The sequence below is a fragment of the Callionymus lyra genome, chromosome 6 (genome assembly GCF_982586985.1).
Source record: "Callionymus lyra chromosome 6, fCalLyr1.hap1.1, whole genome shotgun sequence".
Taxonomy (NCBI): Eukaryota; Metazoa; Chordata; class Actinopteri; order Syngnathiformes; family Callionymidae; genus Callionymus; species Callionymus lyra.
In genome coordinates, this window is record NC_141823.1 from 13,654,959 (window position 1) to 13,675,253 (window position 20,295).

The following is a 20,295-nucleotide window of genomic DNA, read 5'->3' on the forward strand; positions in this document are numbered from 1 at the left end:
TAAATAGTGAGCCCTAACAGCATTTTTGTGACTCCTCATTGGCGCAGTTGTAACATACTGCATATTAATTTGTTTAAAAACGGGAGGAAGTCTCTTGTAGTGACATTTTTGGGTTTATGAAAACGCTATAAAGTAGTTTGGTGGTCACCTGACTCCACTTGAAACCATCATTACAGAAAAAAGAAAATCGAAATGTTACATATTGCTGCTTTAACTGGAAAACATACCAATTAATATATGTATTTTTACAAGCTCCTAATGAAAACATAACAAAGTGAAATCAAATCAAACATTTTCAGGCGAAGATAATGCGTATTTTACGAAGGACACGTTTACAAAGATCAATGTAATCACCTGTGCGAAAGCTTCCCTCTGTATCTGCTCCACATCATCTCGCAACATTAACATTTATACGCCGCGTTTTACATCTTTATTGTCTGAACCGCACACGACTTTATCCCAACGTCAGCTTCTTTTTCTGCCGCCCGCCCCGAACGAGAAGTCACATTTCATAACTAATTAAATTGATCCCGCCTCACCGGCAGAGTCCACTAAAGGGAATTATTTGTTAGCAAGTGTCAATATATTAAATCAGCGGGGCTAATGAGTCGGGTCATGGCTCTCTATTATCTTCAGTCGTGCATGTACACATCTTCATCACCTCACAGTCTCCTTAAATGGAGGATGAACCGCCGGACTGAGCCTCCCTGGGCGGAAGCCAAAGCCCCGTCTGACTAGGCTGTTAATGCCTCGACATAATCCTGCGAGCCCGGCGAACACGGACTTCTTCGGTACGAGGAAAAAAAGGCGCTGACGGCAACACACCATCGTCTCCCTCCTCTAGTCGTCTCTTATTATGCTATCACTTCCTTTTGTTCGGCGCTAATTGGCCGCTCGCGCATTATTTTTTAACAATGTCTGTTTTTTTTTTTGCTCACACTGAGCAAAATCGTTTGTCCTTCGGAGACAACAAAAGCATCCCAGAATACACAAATTAGCGCTTTATTTGTGCAATTACATACACACACACACACACACACTCAGAACCCCCCCCTGTTTATTTAAACTCATGTGACGGGTTTAAAATATTTACCATACCCTTCTAATTGGAAACCATTTGCTTTACTATTTATGACCGACATTGTCTCTGAATAAATGCATGCAGCGCTTCATGTGGATTCTCTTTAGAAACAATTAGATCCCAGAGAAGCAGAATCAAAGAGAATAATCGTCTGTTTCTGCCTGTTCATGCACACAAATAAAACAAGTATTTCCACACGAGGCAATTGAATGCATGAAGATAATCTTTGCAAGTTGTAATTGGAAAGTTTAACGTTGCAAACATAGATGAAATAAGGGGTTTGTTGAGGTTTATACAATATTCAAAGATTTTTTTTCTTGCTTCTCTTGTTGGCTCTTTCCTTTCTGAAGTTTAAATGTTAATTCATAATCTCTGCATTGTTTTTTTTCGCAGTGCAATTATTTATACTTTCAATATTATTGGTCATTATCTATATTTTAATCACATTACAATTCTACCAATGTATATTTGTTTAGTAATTATTGTTGATTGTTATATTTTAAACATTCCATTTTTAAACCTTTTTTTATTAAAGTTGACTTTTAGGAATGTAAACTTTCTCAGGATGTCATCATATATTTTAATATAATGTAATTTAATGTGAAAAAATATGTGTATTTTTTTAAGTAAAACACATTTTCACCTGCTTCTGGTTCTGTCATTATTTAATTGTTTTTATTTGCTGGAATACATTTTACACTTTAAAACTGGATGAACTCCTTTTTGATATTGTTTTTTATCTGCATCTTTAAGTGTCAAAGTCAAAGTACAAAATCTTCCCAAAAGTTTTTTTTTATACAAACACCATAAAAAACACATGTATTGATATTAAATATGTTTTTTTTAATCATAGTTTTAACAACTTGTGAAAAGCTTAGAGGATCATAGTAATTATGTTTGGTTCAATGGTAAAATAAAAATTGACAATAAATCTTAAATGATTTCCCAGCGAACCGTAATTTAGGCATAAATCAAAGAAAATAATAAGAATAAAGTCAAATTAAAATCACTTCTTTGAAAGTGTAACTACTGTATATTTGATTCTGAAATGCAACTTTTTTCCAACTTTTTGTTCGTATCCATCAATTGTTCTAGTGTTGCATGACTTTAATGTTGCTTAAATGTCCATTGATATTCTCGCCGACACCTCACTTCACAACTGGTTCGACTGCATTGAGTCAAAACTAACGTTTGTAAAAATCTCTCTATGCTGGACACACAGGCCTTCGTTTGTTTTGCCCACCGACTCCTACACAGACATGAGAAAGAAATATATAATTTACTCGTCTCCTCGCTGCATTAATGTGTCGCTTCCGCGTTTTAAAAATCCCATCTTAATTGTCTACAGCCACGCAGGAGTCATTGAATGTCATCTTTAATCACGGAACCTTTGGCTTCAAACTATTGAATGTTGTGGCTCCCCCACTGTTTATTTACGCCATTAAAGATACATATGAGAAGGACTTTGAAGCCTTTGAAGCGTTCGCTGGACAACAATGTCGTCGCCTTTTCTCCCTTCAAATCTATTTGCCTGTGTGTGTGTGTGTGTATCTATGTGTGTTTGTGTTGGACGCTTAAATGTTGTTGTTTTTTTGTTTTTTTTCGAAACATTCCTGCGAGTGAAACGTAATTAAGCAACAACTCCGACCTCGAACATTGTGTTCTCACTTCTGACACATCAATGTCATGGATGAGTAATAATGCTCTATTATGTTCCATATTTGTTTGATAAGAGAGGGTGAAGAAAAAAAAAGGTTCTATCAAAACGCTTCCAGATTAAAAGCCTGTTTCATCTGCTTTCAGTTGCCTGTTTGTGAAGATAAAGTTCAAGCTGACCTTTGAGTAAATATTTATTCTCTTGATGTTCGGTATCAATGCAGAGGTTTCCGTCAGCGCGTCCGTCTACTGTACGCCCGGCGTCTTCTCCGGGCGTCCGTCAGCTCACGTGACGATGGCTTTTCGATTAATTCTGGAGGTCACGACCTTGAGGATCGGCACCTCAGCACTGTCACTAATGGTTCAAACTTTTTTTCCTTGTTTTTATAAGATGTTTGAAACAAGAAAAGTGAACCACAAAAATGTTGGATCAGCTGATATTATCAGAATAATGGGCCCATTTAAAGGGAAATTTCACCCAAAAATTCACTCATTATCTTCTCACCCTCAGGCATTGATACTTACATAGTCATGAACTGTGACACTGAGGCTTGGATATTACCCTGAAGAACTGGGAGCTTCCTCCACAAACCATCTTAAAATATAGACTTGTTTAATTTTCTAATGTTGAGGCTTCAATACAGGAGGAGCGTTACAGACGAACAATATGGAAGTATTTGGATGTTTTTAAGTTTGTCTTTTTGGAAGAAAATCCAGTCGCTACATTAAATTAACAAACATTTTTGACTATAACTCTAAAAAAAAGAACAGATTAATCCCAACCCTTAATCGACAAAAGGGTGAGCAGTAAATTAAGTTTGACTCTTCAGTGAACTATCATTTAAAATTTCATCTGCCTGTCAAGTTAGATCCTTCAATAAATCGCGCAGCGGACCTTCTAATATACATGTTTAAATGTCACGTCTCTTCTTTTTTTTTTATAAATCCTGAATAGCTTTGCTAACTAAATCAACTCTGAGTTAATCTCCTTCCAGGATTGAGAAAGTGCCAAGATGATTTTAAAGATGGCGTCGAATTAATGGCGTGCCAACAGGGCTTCGAGGGAAAACACACAAAAGCTGCGAGCTTAAACTTGTGATAAGCCCCCCGGGGGGGGAACACCGCAATCCAAACATCTGCTATCTTAAAACAAGTGACATTGTAATCCCGGCGGACAAAGACCACGGATCTGGGGTTTGGTTCTCTAAATCTACTCAACAAAAACATGATTAAACACTTTTTTTTGTTCCTTTAATCTCTGGACTACCCAGTTTGTTTCAGATACTCAAAAATGTTTTTTTTTTATATAAATAGATTTAATCAGATACGAGATAAGCGGGTAAAATACACTGAAGAGATTTCGTATCCATCGGCTCCACTTTTAAAGAAGTCAACAGCGTGATCGTTGAAAAAGTATCTTCAGTATTACCACATCAAAGTTTTCTGCCTCCTTAAGTCTGATCGTTGCACTGATAGTTATCTCTGTCATGTTTAAACTTGCAGTGTATCATTTCACGGGTGTCACGTCACATGTGAAACCAACACCTGTCGACCTTGAAAAGTACTTTATAGACTTTCATATGGATCTACAACATATTAGATGTTAGATCTACTTTTAAACAAGTTGGAAGTCGTTTCTCCACGATTGATTCTTGATCTGTGTCGCGTTTATCAGAAATAAAAAAATAAAACAACTCAAAACAAGTGAAGTACCTGCTGAGGGGCCTGCTAGTGCTCATTTCATGGAGGACTCTTTAGAGATTCTCCAGAGAGCTTTGCCCAAATGTCTCCCACTTCTTCCCAGTGTATACTTTCATCACTTAATTAAATGCAAATGGCCCCTCATAACTCCTCGCTGGAGAGGGACGGGGTCAAGTGTGTGATGGAATCTACTTCTAAATATCAATTTCAAACACTCCAACAAAGATGCAAGTAAAGTCTCCACTTGAAAGCTCCGTTACTTCCCTCTTTATATAATGATCCACAAAAAAGACAACAGTGAGACACGTTCGAATGTTTGGAGAATCAATCCAGGTTGTAATCACAACTTTACTAAGGACTTAAAGTGAACAAAAATTCCAATTTAACTTATTTTCTTCTCGCCCTTATGTCGACTAAGGGTTTTCGGAACTTTTTAAGTAATTTGTCTCTTTTTTTGGAGTTGCAGGTGGAAATGTACGTCCATCTGATGGTCAGGAATGAGACACAGGGAGCTTCTTAAAAAACAATTACTTATTTCAGGGCTTTAACACGGACGAGCAGTTTGGAGGTATTTGGATGTTTTTAATGTGTCTTTTTTGGAGGAACAAGAGTGAGCCCCATTCGCTGCGGTTATGTGGACGTACAAGACTGGGATCTTCCACCAAAAACCATCTCAAAATATAGACTTAATTTCTTAATGAACAGTTTCTAGTGTTGAGGCTTCAATGCAAGATGGATGACAGACGAGCAGTTCTAAACTATTTGGACATTTTTAAATGGACAAAGAAATTGAGCACCGGTCGCAAAAGTCATATGGACGTAATTGCCTCCAAAAAAGACAGATCTAAAAAAAGAAAGAAAAATCGAACAACCCTTAGTCGACATTAAAGTGAGTAGAAAATGAGAGACTTTAGAATTTTGGATGAGCTATCCCGTTATTAAATAAGTCTCAAGACCACTTATTTAAGGTCCTTTGTTGGTATTTTCCTATCCTTTTCATCTTTTTAAAAGACACCTATGATGCAAACGTTGGTGAGATCAGGAGACAGAAGGTCGTCAATGAGATCTTGGTCTCTTAGTCCTGAATTACTTTGTCTCGATCTCAACACTTTCTAGTCATAGTGGTGTCTTGATCTCATCTGAGGAGCTCTTCACCTAAGGTATAGTAAGTTGGTGGAGACCTGCCAGAGCTATCGTGAGACATTCTTGAATTATCTTAACCCTTGTATTATGTTTGTGGTATCCCTTGTGTTGCCTCCGGGTCAAGGTGAACGACCTCTCTGGCTTCCATAAATACATATGCAGTGCTGGAGGTCGTTCATCTTAAACACGAGGCAAGACCCTGAGATGACACGAGGGTTAATCTACAATAATATCCAGTTATTTCGGGCACTTTTCCCAAACGTAAGATGAATGAATGGTGCGATCTCGCTCTGTTCTTCTCCCACATCTACACACCAACCATCTCAAGACTTTCCACTCAGAACTGGACGTCTTTGACGCATCCAATGCTACCAAGGCCTTCTGGATCGAAAGGTCATTTAGGCGTGTGACGAGAAAAGGAAGGTCTACTCCCTGTTCTCCCTTTTATCCAACAAGGAGGTGAACATCCTTGAGAGTCCTGGCCTTGGGGGCGTCGAGCACACGCTGACTGTTGCTAGCACCATCCTGGCAGGGTGGTCCTTCTCCCTCCCTCTTATCGCTCGATAGTTTAGCAAAACTCCAGATAATGAAGCTGGTCGTCGAGCAGCTGACTTTGCACGTCCCTTCTGGACTCTCCGTCGGCCCTAATGTACCTATTAGCAGCAGCTAATTATTCTGCTTATTAAAGCAGCTCCATTCATCGGCAGGGAATTAACATTGGATACGGCTGATGTTTACGTGTCAGATGAATCACAGATGAAGAGGAGATGCTTGCACAGAAGTGTGTTTTAACGGTGGACACGTCACTCACCTGGATCTGCTGCTGGAGGAGGTTGATTTTGTGTTGCTGCTGAAGAAGCTGCTGCTGTTGCCTTGCAATCTGCTTGGACGCACAGAAGAGTGGACTTCAATTACAATTTCACTTTTACTTCATGTTTCGATGGGCTTAGCGTGTCACGGGGGGGCACATATGGGATGTCGGATTAAAACTAGCTAAATCTATAAAGGACACTTGAGTCAACTTGGTTTTCTTGTCAATTACTTTAGTTCTGAATCATTTCTTTATGTTATTTTCTGATATGAGTTCAGGAGGTGTATCAAGTAATAGATCAGATGATAACATTTTGATCACTTTTCTTGGAACTGTCTGGTATCAGGTACTTTCCAATGCAGTTTATTTTCCATGCGATGCATGTCCTACAGATCTTTTTATTAGCTGATCTGTGTCTCGACTAAGAGGATTTTTTGCTCATTGTTTTTGGTCCGCAAAGGCTGAAAACGGTTGTCCGCTAACTTGTCCCCAATTATTAATGTTATTAATATGTTAATAACAGGATTTATTTTGCTTTGCCTCATTCAAATAATGGTTTTAAACCAGAGCTCTGTTGCTCAAATATTACGCAAGTTACTGCCTTTTAAAAATCCTTCAATGCCTTTTTTTAGCCCCTCATTTTTCAACAATCATTAGCGCTTATTTAAGTTCATCCACGCATGTTAAAGGGACAATCTTTTTCTTTTTTTAATTACATTTCCTTTGCATATTTTCATCTACATTTTTTCTTGCAAAAAAAAGGGGCAACCGTGGTTACTGTAGCTAGTACAACTATTAAACTGATGTTTCTTTCAGGAGTTTTCTTGTCCGTCAAAATAAATCAAAAGACAATTAAATAACTGTTTTAAGATAAAGTGCCTAATTGTGACGACTTGTCCATTTATATATAAATATACTTGCTGAAATACGCGGAATTGGTGGACTAGGAAATACATTTAAAAAAACAAATAACCCAAAACTCTGAGTAAATTGAGGCAGATTATGGGCCTTAAATTATCCTTATCTAATATATATTTAATATGCCTTCACTTAAAACTTGAAATTTGACCATCAGCATCTGAATTTCCAGTCTTATGCCCCCCTTGTAGCCCCCGACAATAAACAAAAAGAGCTTAAATTCTGGAAATATTTCTTATGCATTATGTCATAAATATGGTTTCAAATTCATCAGAACTAGTTTGCGTTGTGTTTTTCAACAAAGAGACCCTTTCAAGTCGTATTAAGCTCCGTGATGTGTGATGTCGTCAGTTAAAAAAAAAAGAGAGAAGAGCTGCAGGTCCTGGTAGAGCAGGATGATATATTTATAAGGCGCCCGAGAAACGAACACAAGTGTAATTCCTTCAACCCCGGATGAAATGAAGTGTGCAGCGCTCCGTCACATTAGCGGAAACGTGGAATTAAAGATTTACAGGAGACGAGCGAGATGATTGTGATGAAGATAACTGATGCGGACGGAGCGGGAGTGACAGATGTCGCCTCTCGCTCTGAGTGACAGTCCACATCGACCCCCCCCATTTCCCCCTCCGTCCCCCTCCTCCTATCAATTCATGGAGCATGACAACCTAGTTTTAAGTGTCATTTAATTTTCATTTTTAAATATAATTACAAAGTGTTCACTGTAAGGTAGCGGCCGTCTGCAAATGTGTCAGGATTAATTTGTGCCGGGTTCCTCACGAGTGTCAACAGTTAATTACTGTGTTGTATCTTTGACGGCTTGATGACATTCAGGGCTCTCAGCGGGCTTCTTCTTCTCCTCCCCTCATCCCCCCATCATCCCCCCCGATTCATTAATACTGCTCCATTTTTTTTAAAATAAGATCAAATAATAAAACATCTGATGTCTGCGAGGGCCGAGCGAGGTTTTTGCAAATGAGCGGGCATTGATTGAAAAAGATATCAATACGGTTAATGTATTATTAGTGTACTTTCGGCAGATGCATTACTCGGAGGTATGTGGTGTTTCTCTTCATTTACGCGAGGAGGTCCTGAGCGCGAGCCGAGGAAAACTCTGAGTGAACTCCTCGCTGATAATTGACTCATAGCCATTAAGATGGCGGCGGATAATAAAAGTGTCGCCCGTGTGGATAGTTTGTGTCCTTATTTCTTCTCCGACATTAACACACTTCATGGCCTCTGCTAATTTGCTGATTTGTACAATATGGCTCATTGGCCTGATTTGTGCCGCGAATCTAATGCCCGGCTTGTTCTAATAGGAGTCGATATAAAAAGATAGAGAGGACTTTTTCCACGTTTAACGTTTATCTCGTCGCGTTTTCCCAACATTTGTTCACTCGAGTTACGAGCGGGACTCGCGAGAGCGTGACGCGACATTATTCCAAAGTTAAACACGGAAGAGCGGGTTTTAGGGTCGTGCCTCGGGTATTTTTTTAGTAGCGCTTCGGTTTGAGTTACAGTTCGACGTATGAATGTGTTTATTGACGCTCGTTTCCCGAAGAGAGATGTTTAATAAACACGTTGTTATTATCTGTTCATCACTAGACGACGCTGTCGTTAAACTGTAGGCAGATGTGGACGAAAACAAGGACGAAGCAGTTTGAATACAGATTATTCCATTTTAAACCTGAGAAAAGGTGCGGCCCGGGGGCCACACTGGGTCCCCTGACTCCATCTATGCGGCCTGCAGGAAACTGGCCATTTAGAAATGTTCAAATTGGTTTCCATTAATACTTAACTAGTTCAACGCTACATATAATTTCCTCAAGATCTTTGTTAGAATATTTATTTTTCCTGTACTGCTTTTATGTGATATTTTTAAATAAAATGTTAATCAAATTAAATATTACACAATTTGTCTTAAGAATGTTTGTTTAAATATCTCTTGTTTGCCTCTTGGGTTTTTGTTTTATACTTTTCATAGTGCTTTTACGTAAGAATTTTTAATAAAACGTATATAAATTGAATTAATAAAAATTACGTTAAATTATCAGATTTAGAAACTTGTATTCCCATTGTCCCATAATATCAAATTACTTATTTGTTCCCTTTCTTCTTTTGGCCTTGACGGCCCCTTAGAACATACAGTATATAATGTGGCCCCTGAGGAAACACAATTGACCACCACTGGCCCAGACATATCAGACATATCTTCAACAACTGACCAATTTTTTTTACTTTGTTTATTCTTTGTATAACTTTTCAAAGTCTTAATACAAATTGTCTCATGACTTTACTCACTCGCTTTTTTTTCCCTTTTCCTATTGAAAATATGTATTAATCATCATTTTTTAGACTATGAAAGACAAAATAAAAAGCCAAGAAATTAACCAAGACTAGCATGTAGCAGCTATTAGTTTGAAAGATAATACTTTCATAGAATTTCATAGGAATTCATCTTTTAAATAAAAATAACTAGAAACGTTAACATAATAACCAAAAACTAATCTTGTTGGTTTTTTTCAATAACATTATGTCATATTAGCTCTTATTGCTTTTCTTTCTTTACTGCCTTCTTTCAAGCTTTTTTTTTCTTTCTTACGATATTTGTAAGTATTTTTCTTCATTTATTTTGGCTTGACGGTCCCTTACAACAGTCATGATTTATGATGCGGGCCCTGGTCAATTTTAAGTCGCTACCCTTGTTCTTGGATGTCAAATTGAATACATTTAATTTACTTTCAAAGCAAAGTACGAGGGAAAATGATAAAATCACAAGTTTGACATCAGATATATGTTCAGCGACATATATTCCAGGAGTCAGTTTGACTGGCGAGACAGTAGAACCAACACTCGTGTCCATCAGAATCAAACATCGTAGAGAGTTACCTGCTCCTGCTGCTGCCGGGCCAGCTCCATTTGCTGCCTCTGCTTCTCCATCTGTGACGCCGCCAGTTTCTTCTGCTCGTCGTGAGCGGCCAGCAGTTGCTCTCGCAGGCTGATGAGCTGACCGATCATGGTGGAGAGCTGGTGCTCCTTCTCCGCCAGGCTCTCCGGAGTACCTGGAGGCCGGAGAAGAACGCATGAGGGGAAGGTTTTTCGACTGGGAGAGTTTACGAATGCTTCTCGGTGGCCTTCGACTGTATGTCTGCGAGTCTTTGTCCGAAACGTTGGGTTCACGGAGTTTCTATATATAGAGGTGAGAACGTGTGCTATTGTGCGACGCACAACGGCGAACCAGCCGGACAACGAGCGAGAACATTGACTTCAGCCGCGAGTCTTAATGTCACACAGCAATGAAAAGTGTTGCTTTTAGACGAAGGGAAAAGAAGGGAATTGTTATCGGTTCCTGGACAAAGACGCTGTGGGAAGAGTTCCGACTGTGAGTCGGCTTTATATGAAATCTGACCGTTAAAGGTATATTTTTTTGATTCTAGCGTTTGTGCAGCTACTGCAGCAACTACAGTTACAATTAACAACTATGAAGTTTCATTGTCGTCCCTTTAAGAAAGGAAATAAAATGCTAGATATTTTTTTAAACCTCGTTATTAAGGGATAATCATTGCCGGAAGAAAATCCTTAGTTAGACCAAAGACTAGTTTTATAGCTTATGTATAGTGTCATGATTTTATTATTTTCCCCTGAAGATCATTGGTCAAGATGTGATGTTGTTTCATTGTTCACTGATACACAATGTTCCACACAATCGTCACACACTAAACAAACTAGGCTCTGATATCATCTCATCTTATTAATTATCTTCAATAAGGAGACCTCCTGATTATCCCGAAGGAGACCTCCTGATTATCAATAAAGTTCTACCTAACCTAACCTTAAAACACCAAAACAGCGTTGACCCAAAGGAACCAGCCATGAACGAGTATAAATATCAAGAGCGTGGGATGAATCTAGAAGACCAGTTAGCAGAGTGAGAGAAAATATAGTTTGAGTCCAAAATACTGACTTTCAAACAATTCAATAAACTTAAACCAATAACTATTTCATTTTTATTCTGAATAATTCCTCTGGTCGAGACTTCAATACTACGTTACAGATGAGAAATACGGAGTTATTTGGATGTTTTTAAGTGTCTTTTTGGATGAAGACGAAGACAACTGAGCTCCAGTCGCTACATTAAAATGAACAAACTATTCTTACTATAACTATATAGAAAAAGGAACAAATTACTCTGAAAAATAATCCCAACCCTTGGTCGACATAAGTAGAAACTAAGTGAAATTTTGACTGTTGGGTGAACTATTCTTTTACAAACTTCCAGTGTGTGGAGGTTGTGTAGGAAAAACGACTTTTTGTCAATGATCAGGTACTGGTGGTTTTAAAAAGTCAAAAAATCAACCAAAACTTTCTAAATTTGAGCAGATTTTCCTTCTCTTTCACACTGTCATTCATTGTCTTCTTGCTACCTGCGGTGGTGGTCCTGTTTCTGAAGAATCGTAGCTGCCCACCCTCACATGTGACTTTCTCTCTCTCTCTCTCTCTCTCTCTCTCTCCCCCTCCCTCTCTCTCTCTCTCTCTCCCCCTCTTTCTCTCTCCCTCTCTCACTCCCCCTCTCTCTCTCTCCCTCCACCTAATCAATGCTAAGTGATCCGACCATTGACTAACACCGCCAACATAATTGCCAGCGAGAGGCTAGACAGTAACTCACTAACCGCCCACTCTACTCGTGCGTGTGTGTGACAAGCCGATCGGCGACAGACACACACACACACACACACACACAAAATAAAAAGAGAGTAAAAAACCGAGGTAGGAAAGTAGAAACCGAGAGAGCGCCGGCTGGCCTTGGGCCAACAGAAGCTAAATTCTTTCCTGGGTGTCTTCCTCTCGTCTTTTGTCCACATCTGTCTTGAGTTTTTTTTTTTTTTTTTTTTCTCCCGGAGAGCTCCCAGGGGCCCCCTCCACTCCAACTATTTTAATTTGACTAAACACCTGATTTATTTGATCTCCGCGATGAGGAAAGCCGTTTGTCTTAATAGCGACTGTCAACCTCCAGATCCCATTCACAGCAATTTACTGGCGAGCAAACGTGAACCCTGGTTAGCCTTACTCTTCCTCCCCTGAATGGAGCGATGCAAGAGAGAGCGGCGATTCTCCATTTATCCTCCCCAACGGAAAAAAAAAAAAAAGAAAAAAAGAAAGCGGCTAAAAGCAGCCATTCATTGGTCCAGCGAGCCGTTTCTAAAGGCCTGAATTGACTTCTTATTCAGCTTGTTGTGAATGACTTATCTGTAATATTGATACAATCACCAGCAATTTTGTTAACCTTTTGACAGCGGCCACGCTCGCGACAGGTTTTCGACGGGAACATGCGTCGCCGTCGCCGTGACAACAAATCATTGTTGTCGATGCTGGAGTTTTAAGGGATGGAAGGTGGAGAGAAGAAGAAGAATGACCTGCACAACAAACCAGGGGCTTTAAGTTAAGGTGACTTTATTTCGCAGCCATGTTAAAAGTCAATCCGAGGGATTTATTCTTATTTTAAAATTATTAATTTTATCTTCATCTTAACACAGTTGACATAGATTCATATTAAACCCAACCCTTTACCCTGGTAATATCCCTGGGTCAGAGTGACCCAAAGGCCCGACATAATCCAAAAATGTATTCAATTCAATTAATTTCATTTCATGAATGTCCTTCGTTGAAAAGTTGTTGTTTTCTTTTATTTATTTTCAAATTAACATAATTTATATTCTTATATTTAACATATATAAGGATATCAATTGTTACATGGTTGTATTTGTCAACTCAGCTTGTCGGTAGCATAGCACTGTTGTCGACTTGGTAAATATATCATTTAGTTTATATTAAAAAAGAAAACTTAATTGTCGGATTGTATGTGAATCTGTCTGCTTCAGACCTCGGATCCTGCATTGGTTTGAGGTTTGAGTTTTGTCTTTTTTAGTCTGTGATGTCAAAGGAACAAAACAAAGATAACATGTTAACATTGTAATCTGGTTGTTATTTATCAATATTAACGTAACCACCCCATTAACCTAGTCTTATCTCTGGGTCAAAGTGACCCGAAGGCCCGATATAATCCAAAAATGTATTTGATTTTTCACCACTTGAAAAATGTCCTTTGTAAAAAAGTATATGTTTTTTATTAATTTTCAAATTAATAGAATTTAGATGCTTATCTTTAACATATATTATAAATTGTTACAGGGTTGTATATGTCAACTCAGCTTCTCCATAGCATAGCACTGTTGTCGACCTAGAACATATACCATTTAGTTTAAAAATAAATGTAACTTTGCATTAAAACAAACAAAAACATAGTAAAGAGTAAAGAGCATCTTTTCTTTATAATATTTAATATTGTTTTAAGTTAGTAAGTTAGCTTTATATTGAAATAACAAGACATGGCAAAAGTTGAAAATAAAATGAATAAACCTTTTTCTAAAAAGGAAATGGACAAGAAAAGTTACATATTTCATTGAATAACTCGTAGGTGATCCAGCACTTTAATCCACCCCATAATAAGTTTTTGTTAAATTGTCATAAAACCTTAAAATCATTCAGTCGCTCCTCACTGTTGTCTGGCGTCTGCCATTCATGTCAAGTAAGTGTAGAATCACTCACACATGTTTGTGTTAGTTTGTCGAGTGTAAAAACGTGTGTCCGTGTTAAATTATGGATCAGCTTTAAAAAAAAAAGCCGATAAAAGTTTCATCGGCTGGCGGTGCAGGAGCAGGAGAGGGACTCGCTGGCGGTCTCGGTTTCTGACAAAAGAAGGTTGTTCCCTGCATATTGCATGACTTCTAACAGCTCCGACACTTCTGCTCACGCGGATGCGTCCGCGGACCAGATCCCACCTGACATGCTTCGACATCCCTCGCCTCGGGAGGAGGAAACAATACGAGCCAGAACCAGGAAGTGAGCAGTCAACACATCTCAGGTCAACAACTTCAGAGACAGCCTTCACCTTTTTTTTTTTTTTATCTTCCGCCTCTTTTTAAACGTCACAAAGTAGGCCAGAGAACATCCACGGGTGACTAAATAAATGATAAGAGAAACACAAGCCGAGCCACGGTTGCTGGGGAGGGATTGGGGGGGTGAGAGGGGGGGGATTTCAGCCTTGGGGTCTTTGGATAAAAGGCACTTTGTAGGGGTGCGACTTTGTTTTGTCCAATACCCACATCTCCCTCTCACTTGGCTCCCCTTCTCTCGGCTCTAATCAAGCAGTCTCTAATTTGGGTTCCAAGTCCAGTACCGGGGAAAAAAAAGAAGGAGGCTTGTTACTTTGAAGAGTCCCGGGTGAATAACACAGATAAAAGATTCAGGCACAAAAAAAAAGAAAAAAGAAGAAGAAGAAGAAGAAAAGCGAGGGAGGGCGAGGGCAGAAAAAGGGGGAAAATCACAAGGCGCCCTATTCTCTTCCTTCCTTTTGGTCCGGACAGCTGAGCGACCCGGAGTGAGTTTGGACGAGACTGGAATCTTATTGTCCCGGTATGGTGCAAAAAAAAAAACCCAAAAAAACAACTCTCCGTTTTCCTCCCGGTCCAATACTTCCACATACGTGTGCTCGCCGGCACTAAACACATGTGGCGCGGCCACATTTGTTTGCAGTAATACGGTGTTAATGTGCTTCCATGTCTTACAACCAGGACAATATGAGTAACAGCTGCTCTACCTGGCTGTCTGCCGCTGCCATGATATAAAAGCTGTTAATCTCGGCAATAAAACACCATTAACAAGCGCGAGCGATGACTCACGCGCACGTGTCGTCCATCGGCGGCGACGACTCGCGATTCCTGCCTGGATGTGTAGTCGCTCGACTTCTGGGTTCAAATCTTATAAAAAAAAAGCTGCTGCAACGTGATAAAGTCTCTGGATTCAGATTGAAGTTAAGGTACAATAGTATGTTTTTAGAGGACTAGTCTATGGATGAATATGTTTACCATGAAGTTAGATTTCCCTTGACTAGGAGTGTCAATTGATGCGATTAATCGCGATTAATCTGTTTTAATTTTTAACTACTGTTTCTGTCTATTTTCAAGGTCGCCTCTATTTGTCTTGTTCTTCTTGTGTCTGAGTTCTCCCTTGATTAAGAGTTTCCATCGATGCGATTAATCGCGATTTATTAATCACAATCTTTTTTTATATGTAGTTTTTTGTTGCATTGATAACATTTTTTATCTTAAGCTACTGTTTCTGTTGTTTTTTTGTGAAATATTTGTATTTGTTTTTTTGTTTTTTTTTGTGCTTGAGTTGTCGGGGAGATTTCCCTTGTTCAAGAGTGCCAATCAATGCGATTAATCGCGATTAATCTGTTTTAATCTTTACCAACTGTTTCTGTCTATTTTTGAATTCGCTTGTATTTGTTTTGTGCACCTTGTGCTTGAGTTGTCGGGTGATTTCCCTTGATTAAGAGTGTCCATCGGTGCGATTAATCGCGATTTATTAATTACCATCTTTTTTAAATGTAATATATGAAATATGAAATAATGAAATATATTTATGAGTGTTGTTATATTTGTGCTTGAGTTGTCGGTTGTGATTTCCCTTGATTGAGAGTGGCTATTGATCCAAATAATCGCAATTAATTAATTACAATCTTTTTTACTTTTGTTGCATTAATCATGTTTTTGATATTTACCTACTGTTTCCGTTTCTTTCTTGTAATACCATTTTTTTTTGTGTGTTCTTCTTATGCTTGAGTGTTAAGGTTGATTTCCCTCCATTAAGAGTGGCTATTGATTAAAATAATTGCGATTAATTAATTGAAGTCACGATTAATTTGTGTTCTTTTATTGAATGAATCACATTTTTAATCCATACCGTTTATGTTGCTTATTTTTAATATCATTTTTTATTTGTGCTGATCTACAAGTGCCTGTCCGGGTGATCTCCCTTGATTAAGAGTGTCATGATGCAAATAATCGCGATTAATAAAATACATTTGTGATCTGTTTTAGTTTGTTTTATTGCACATTTTCACTATCACATCACTATTTAACTGTTTCTCTTGCATTTTTGCTACATCTTTTTTAATTTTGTCAGTCTTCTTGTGCTTGTCAGGGTGATTAAGCGTGTCGATTGATGCGATTAATCGCGATTAATTAATTAAAGTTATAATTTGTTTTTTTATTTTGTTTTTACTTGCATTGATTGTTATTTTTTCATCTTAAAGTTGAATTTTTTTTTTTTAATCACTTAATATAAACCTGATTTTTCGATTTATCTTCCTTATTCTAAGACAATAGTCATATCCCGCCCTGCTCCGTGAGATTAACGCTTGCGGCACAATTTGCTAAATATTTCCTCCTGGCACCATCATCATCATCGCGATGAATGTCACCAGAGATTGTAGCACTTTCTATTGAATCTCTCTCCGATAATGAGTCTGTTTCCTTTGAAGTGGAAAAAATACGTACAACTGTTTTCAAGGTCTAGCTTTTCTACGAAAATGTTCAAGTCAGCGAAGGTACCAGAGCTAAATGTCTCCAAGTCCTTGTAGGAGGAATTAAGACTTTGACGTTATCTTTTTTTTTCTTCTTGCTTTCACCGAGCTTTTATTTCATGGATCCGTCTTTCAATCAGGATTCCGCAGGTCGCCGGCAAAAAAAAAAAGGGTTCGACTCACGGAGGCAAATTCAGATGTTATTATCACAAATGACGACTGAATCTTTTCATCGGCAAATTGAAACGCTTTAATTTGTCAAATAAAAAAAAAAATAAAAAAAAGAAGTAGAAGAAAATCAATAGTAAAATAAGGGTCGGAATATTGACGCGGCTCAATAGAATTCCTCTGCATATTAATTCGCGCACAATCCGTCTCATAGTTCCAGAGCCACAAGCTAAATTCCTCAATTCATTAGAGGAGAAAAACACACAGTCTAACACTCGGCTACATTCATCTGGCAAACGTTGCCTGAGGAATAATGATTTACTGTGGCTCATATTTCACCTGAGTGCACAGGCCAAACAGGCGACTCGAGTGTTGTACGCCAAAATGCTAACTGAGGCTTTTTTCTTTTTTTTTCACCTCAACTAGAAGGAATTTATGTAGGTATTTATGAAGGAATTAAAGGGTCGCGGGGGTGGCACTTTCATTCATTGGAGCATTTATGATTCAATTGAAGCTCTGAACCTGACAAGAAATGTATCGCGTTCTTTTTCGTGACAAGAGGTCTTGATACGAAGCAAATAAAAGGAACGTGTTCATTTGGTTTTGCTAAAATTTGTCCCTAAAGGGCCACATTATGTAATACAATTACTGCAGAGCCAGAGAGAGAAACAGCTGAATAAAAGAGGCTCAGTATGATAAGAAAACTTCAATAAATAAATGGAGCTATGGAAAAAAAATATGACAAAATGGTATACTTTAACAAATATATATATATATATATTTACAATAATAAGAAGAAAGAACTCAAACAAGTTTATTATTAAGAAATTAACTGGTTATGAATAAATATATAAAATAAAAATGATATTATTTATATTGCTATGTTATTTTACACGAGAAAATGTGTAAATAGAATATATTTAAAAAATATGTTTGTTTTTTTGTATTGCTAAGTGCGCTGTTTTCTAACTTTTTATAAAACAAAGAAGATACAAGTAAATCTATATTCTCAATAAAAGATCTATTAATATAATATTTTTTTAGAAATATATATATTTTTTTAAATTGCTTAGTGAGCGGTTATTTAACTTTTTAAAAATGAGAAAAAAAGAATTTAGAAAATCTATATTATTACTAGAAAATCTATAAATTGAATATTTAAAAACAAATCTGTATTTTTCTATTGCATAGTTCGCTGTTATTTTCCTTTTTTTTAAATGATAAAAGATAATAGAAAGCCTATGTTCTCAATAGAAAATAAAAAAAATATATATTTAAAATAACTTTATAGTGTATACATTCCTTAGAATGCTGATATTTTCATTTTTTTTAAATTGTAAAAATACAATTATATTAGAACATCTATGTTACCCATAGAAAATTAGTTAGTTTAATTTATTTATTTTATTGTCTTTCAAGTGAGTTTACAGTCAAATAAACCTTGATTTAGCGACAGTAGAAAAGAAAATGGTTGTGCAAGCATGTTACCAAACTTGCTGCTTCTCTGCCGGATGAAAAATCCCCAATTTATCGTATTGTCGTCCAGAATCGCGTTCAGAACTATTTACAGAAAAAAAACACATTCACACTGAGCTTAACTGCTGACGTGTGATGAGTCTGACGGACGAGCCCGAGTTTCATTTCCCAAAATCCAGGGGCTGCACAGGTAGAGTCACCCCGAGATTGGTCTCAGCTGCCAGCGCGCCCTGCCCTGTGTTCTCCCCCTAAACAGCTTCCACTTATCTTGCTGCCACAGGAGCGCCTGTGTGCGCCCGGACCACTGTCATGTGGACACCATTCTAAAATTGATTGTGACTGTGCAATGGCCCCAATTTTCTCGCTTCAGATTTCAAGCTGCCGTTTCAACAGCAATGTACAATGTTAAGCTTTTTTTCTTCTCCTGCCTTAGTACCTTTTTTTTTTTATTCAAATTCCAAGAGAATCAATGCAGCTTGTGTTCCTATTCGCTAACAGATTTTTCTGCATGACTTAAAGCATATTGCGCCGTTATTTTCTCACAGAAAGAGGTTGAGAGCGTGGAAACTTAAATCGCTTCTTTGAGTCGACACACAGAGCAACATTATCTGGCACGGCAGTGTGTCGGGTCAGTTTTTTTTTAACTTTACAAGAAGTCACTTCTGTTTTTAGAAGAAATCCTTCATGATATAATTGATTGTATTGACAAGTTTAATTCATTTTTTAATGTTTTTGCTTAAATCTGATAGTATTAAACGCAACATTTTATCAATTTGTGTACTTGGAAAGCGTAAAAATGGTCACTTATGTCATCCATGAATCGTTATCAGGCTTTATTTTTTATTGATCTATCTATTTTTTCAATTAATTCATTTCTTTATAATGTTTTCTCTGCCTCCTTCAACCACTGTCTTCGAATTATCTACTACTATTCCGTGGTTAATAGTACCTAAGTGACTGTATTGGCTTTAATGTTGTCCTGATGGAAAAGTTTAAATTTTTAAAATCTTAACCTAAATCTGAGAGTCTGGAACGCAACATTTTATCAATCTGTCTACTTGGAAAGCATAAAAACTGGTCGCTTCGTGATCAATGAATCGTTATCAGGCTTTGAAAGCGATGATTTCTTCTTGATCCATGTGTTTTTTTCGATAAATTGATGTCTTTCACATGTTTTCTCTTCACTTTCCTCCGCCTCCTTCAACCGCCGTCTTGGAATTATCTACTACTATTCCATGGTTTGAAGCTACTACACAATATTTCACTTCTCTATTAGAAATCGTTCATGATATAAGGGACTGTATTGGCTTATCTGTAGTCCTTATGGACAAGATATAAAAAAATAAAAAAAATTTCAAGAAAAACACACATTTCTTCATATCTTAACTTGAATCTGAGAGTCTGGAACGCAACATTTTATCAATCTGTCTACTTGGAAAGCATAAAAACTGGTCGTGTCATGATCAATGAATCGTTATCAGGCTTTGAAAGCGATGATTTCTTCTTGATCCATTTGTTTTTTTTCAATAAATTGATGTCTTTCACATGTTTTCTCTTCACTTTCCTCCGCCTCCTTCAACCGCCGTCTCGGAATTATCTACTACTATTCCGTGGTTTGGAACCCTTCCAGCGCACCTTCTCTCGCTCGCTCTGTGGTTTTTGTTTTAGAGATTTCATCTGGCTCCCCATCGTTCCTGCAGATTGACAGCTGAGCTCAGGTATGAAAACAAACAGTTTGCCCAGGAATCGAGGAGTGAAAAGAAATCCCTCTCTAATGCTCCCCCTCCAACGGCACTACTGTTGATACTAATACCTGCCGACGCACAAGAAAAGGCACTTGGAGATTTTGAAATCCTTAAACCTTTGTGACGCTGCCGTGTTAAAGCAGACCACCTGCTGGATTACTGCGCTTTCCCT

General features: G+C 37.8%; 2 protein-coding genes across 6 annotated transcripts in view; one reads left to right on the plus strand and one right to left on the minus strand.

The window, feature by feature from the left end:
- sox6 (SRY-box transcription factor 6) overlaps window positions 1-20,295 on the minus strand; it is a 158,892-nt gene that overhangs the window by 60,075 nt on the left and 78,522 nt on the right. For 3 of the 5 annotated variants that reach the window (XM_087793752.1, XM_087793750.1, XM_087793748.1), the window contains 2 exons: window positions 10,197-10,369; window positions 6,393-6,464 (listed from right to left, as the gene is read on the minus strand). In XM_087793752.1, coding sequence (XP_087649878.1) covers window positions 6,393-6,464; window positions 10,197-10,369 — 245 coding nt within the window. The remainder of the gene's footprint in view (window positions 1-6,392; window positions 6,465-10,196; window positions 10,370-20,295) is intronic. The other 2 variants (XM_087793751.1, XM_087793749.1) reach the window with 1 other exon arrangement.
- The window catches only part of alx4a (ALX homeobox 4a), a 314,532-nt gene that overhangs the window by 36,201 nt on the left and 258,036 nt on the right, over window positions 1-20,295 (plus strand). The gene's annotated exons all lie outside the window — the stretch shown is intronic.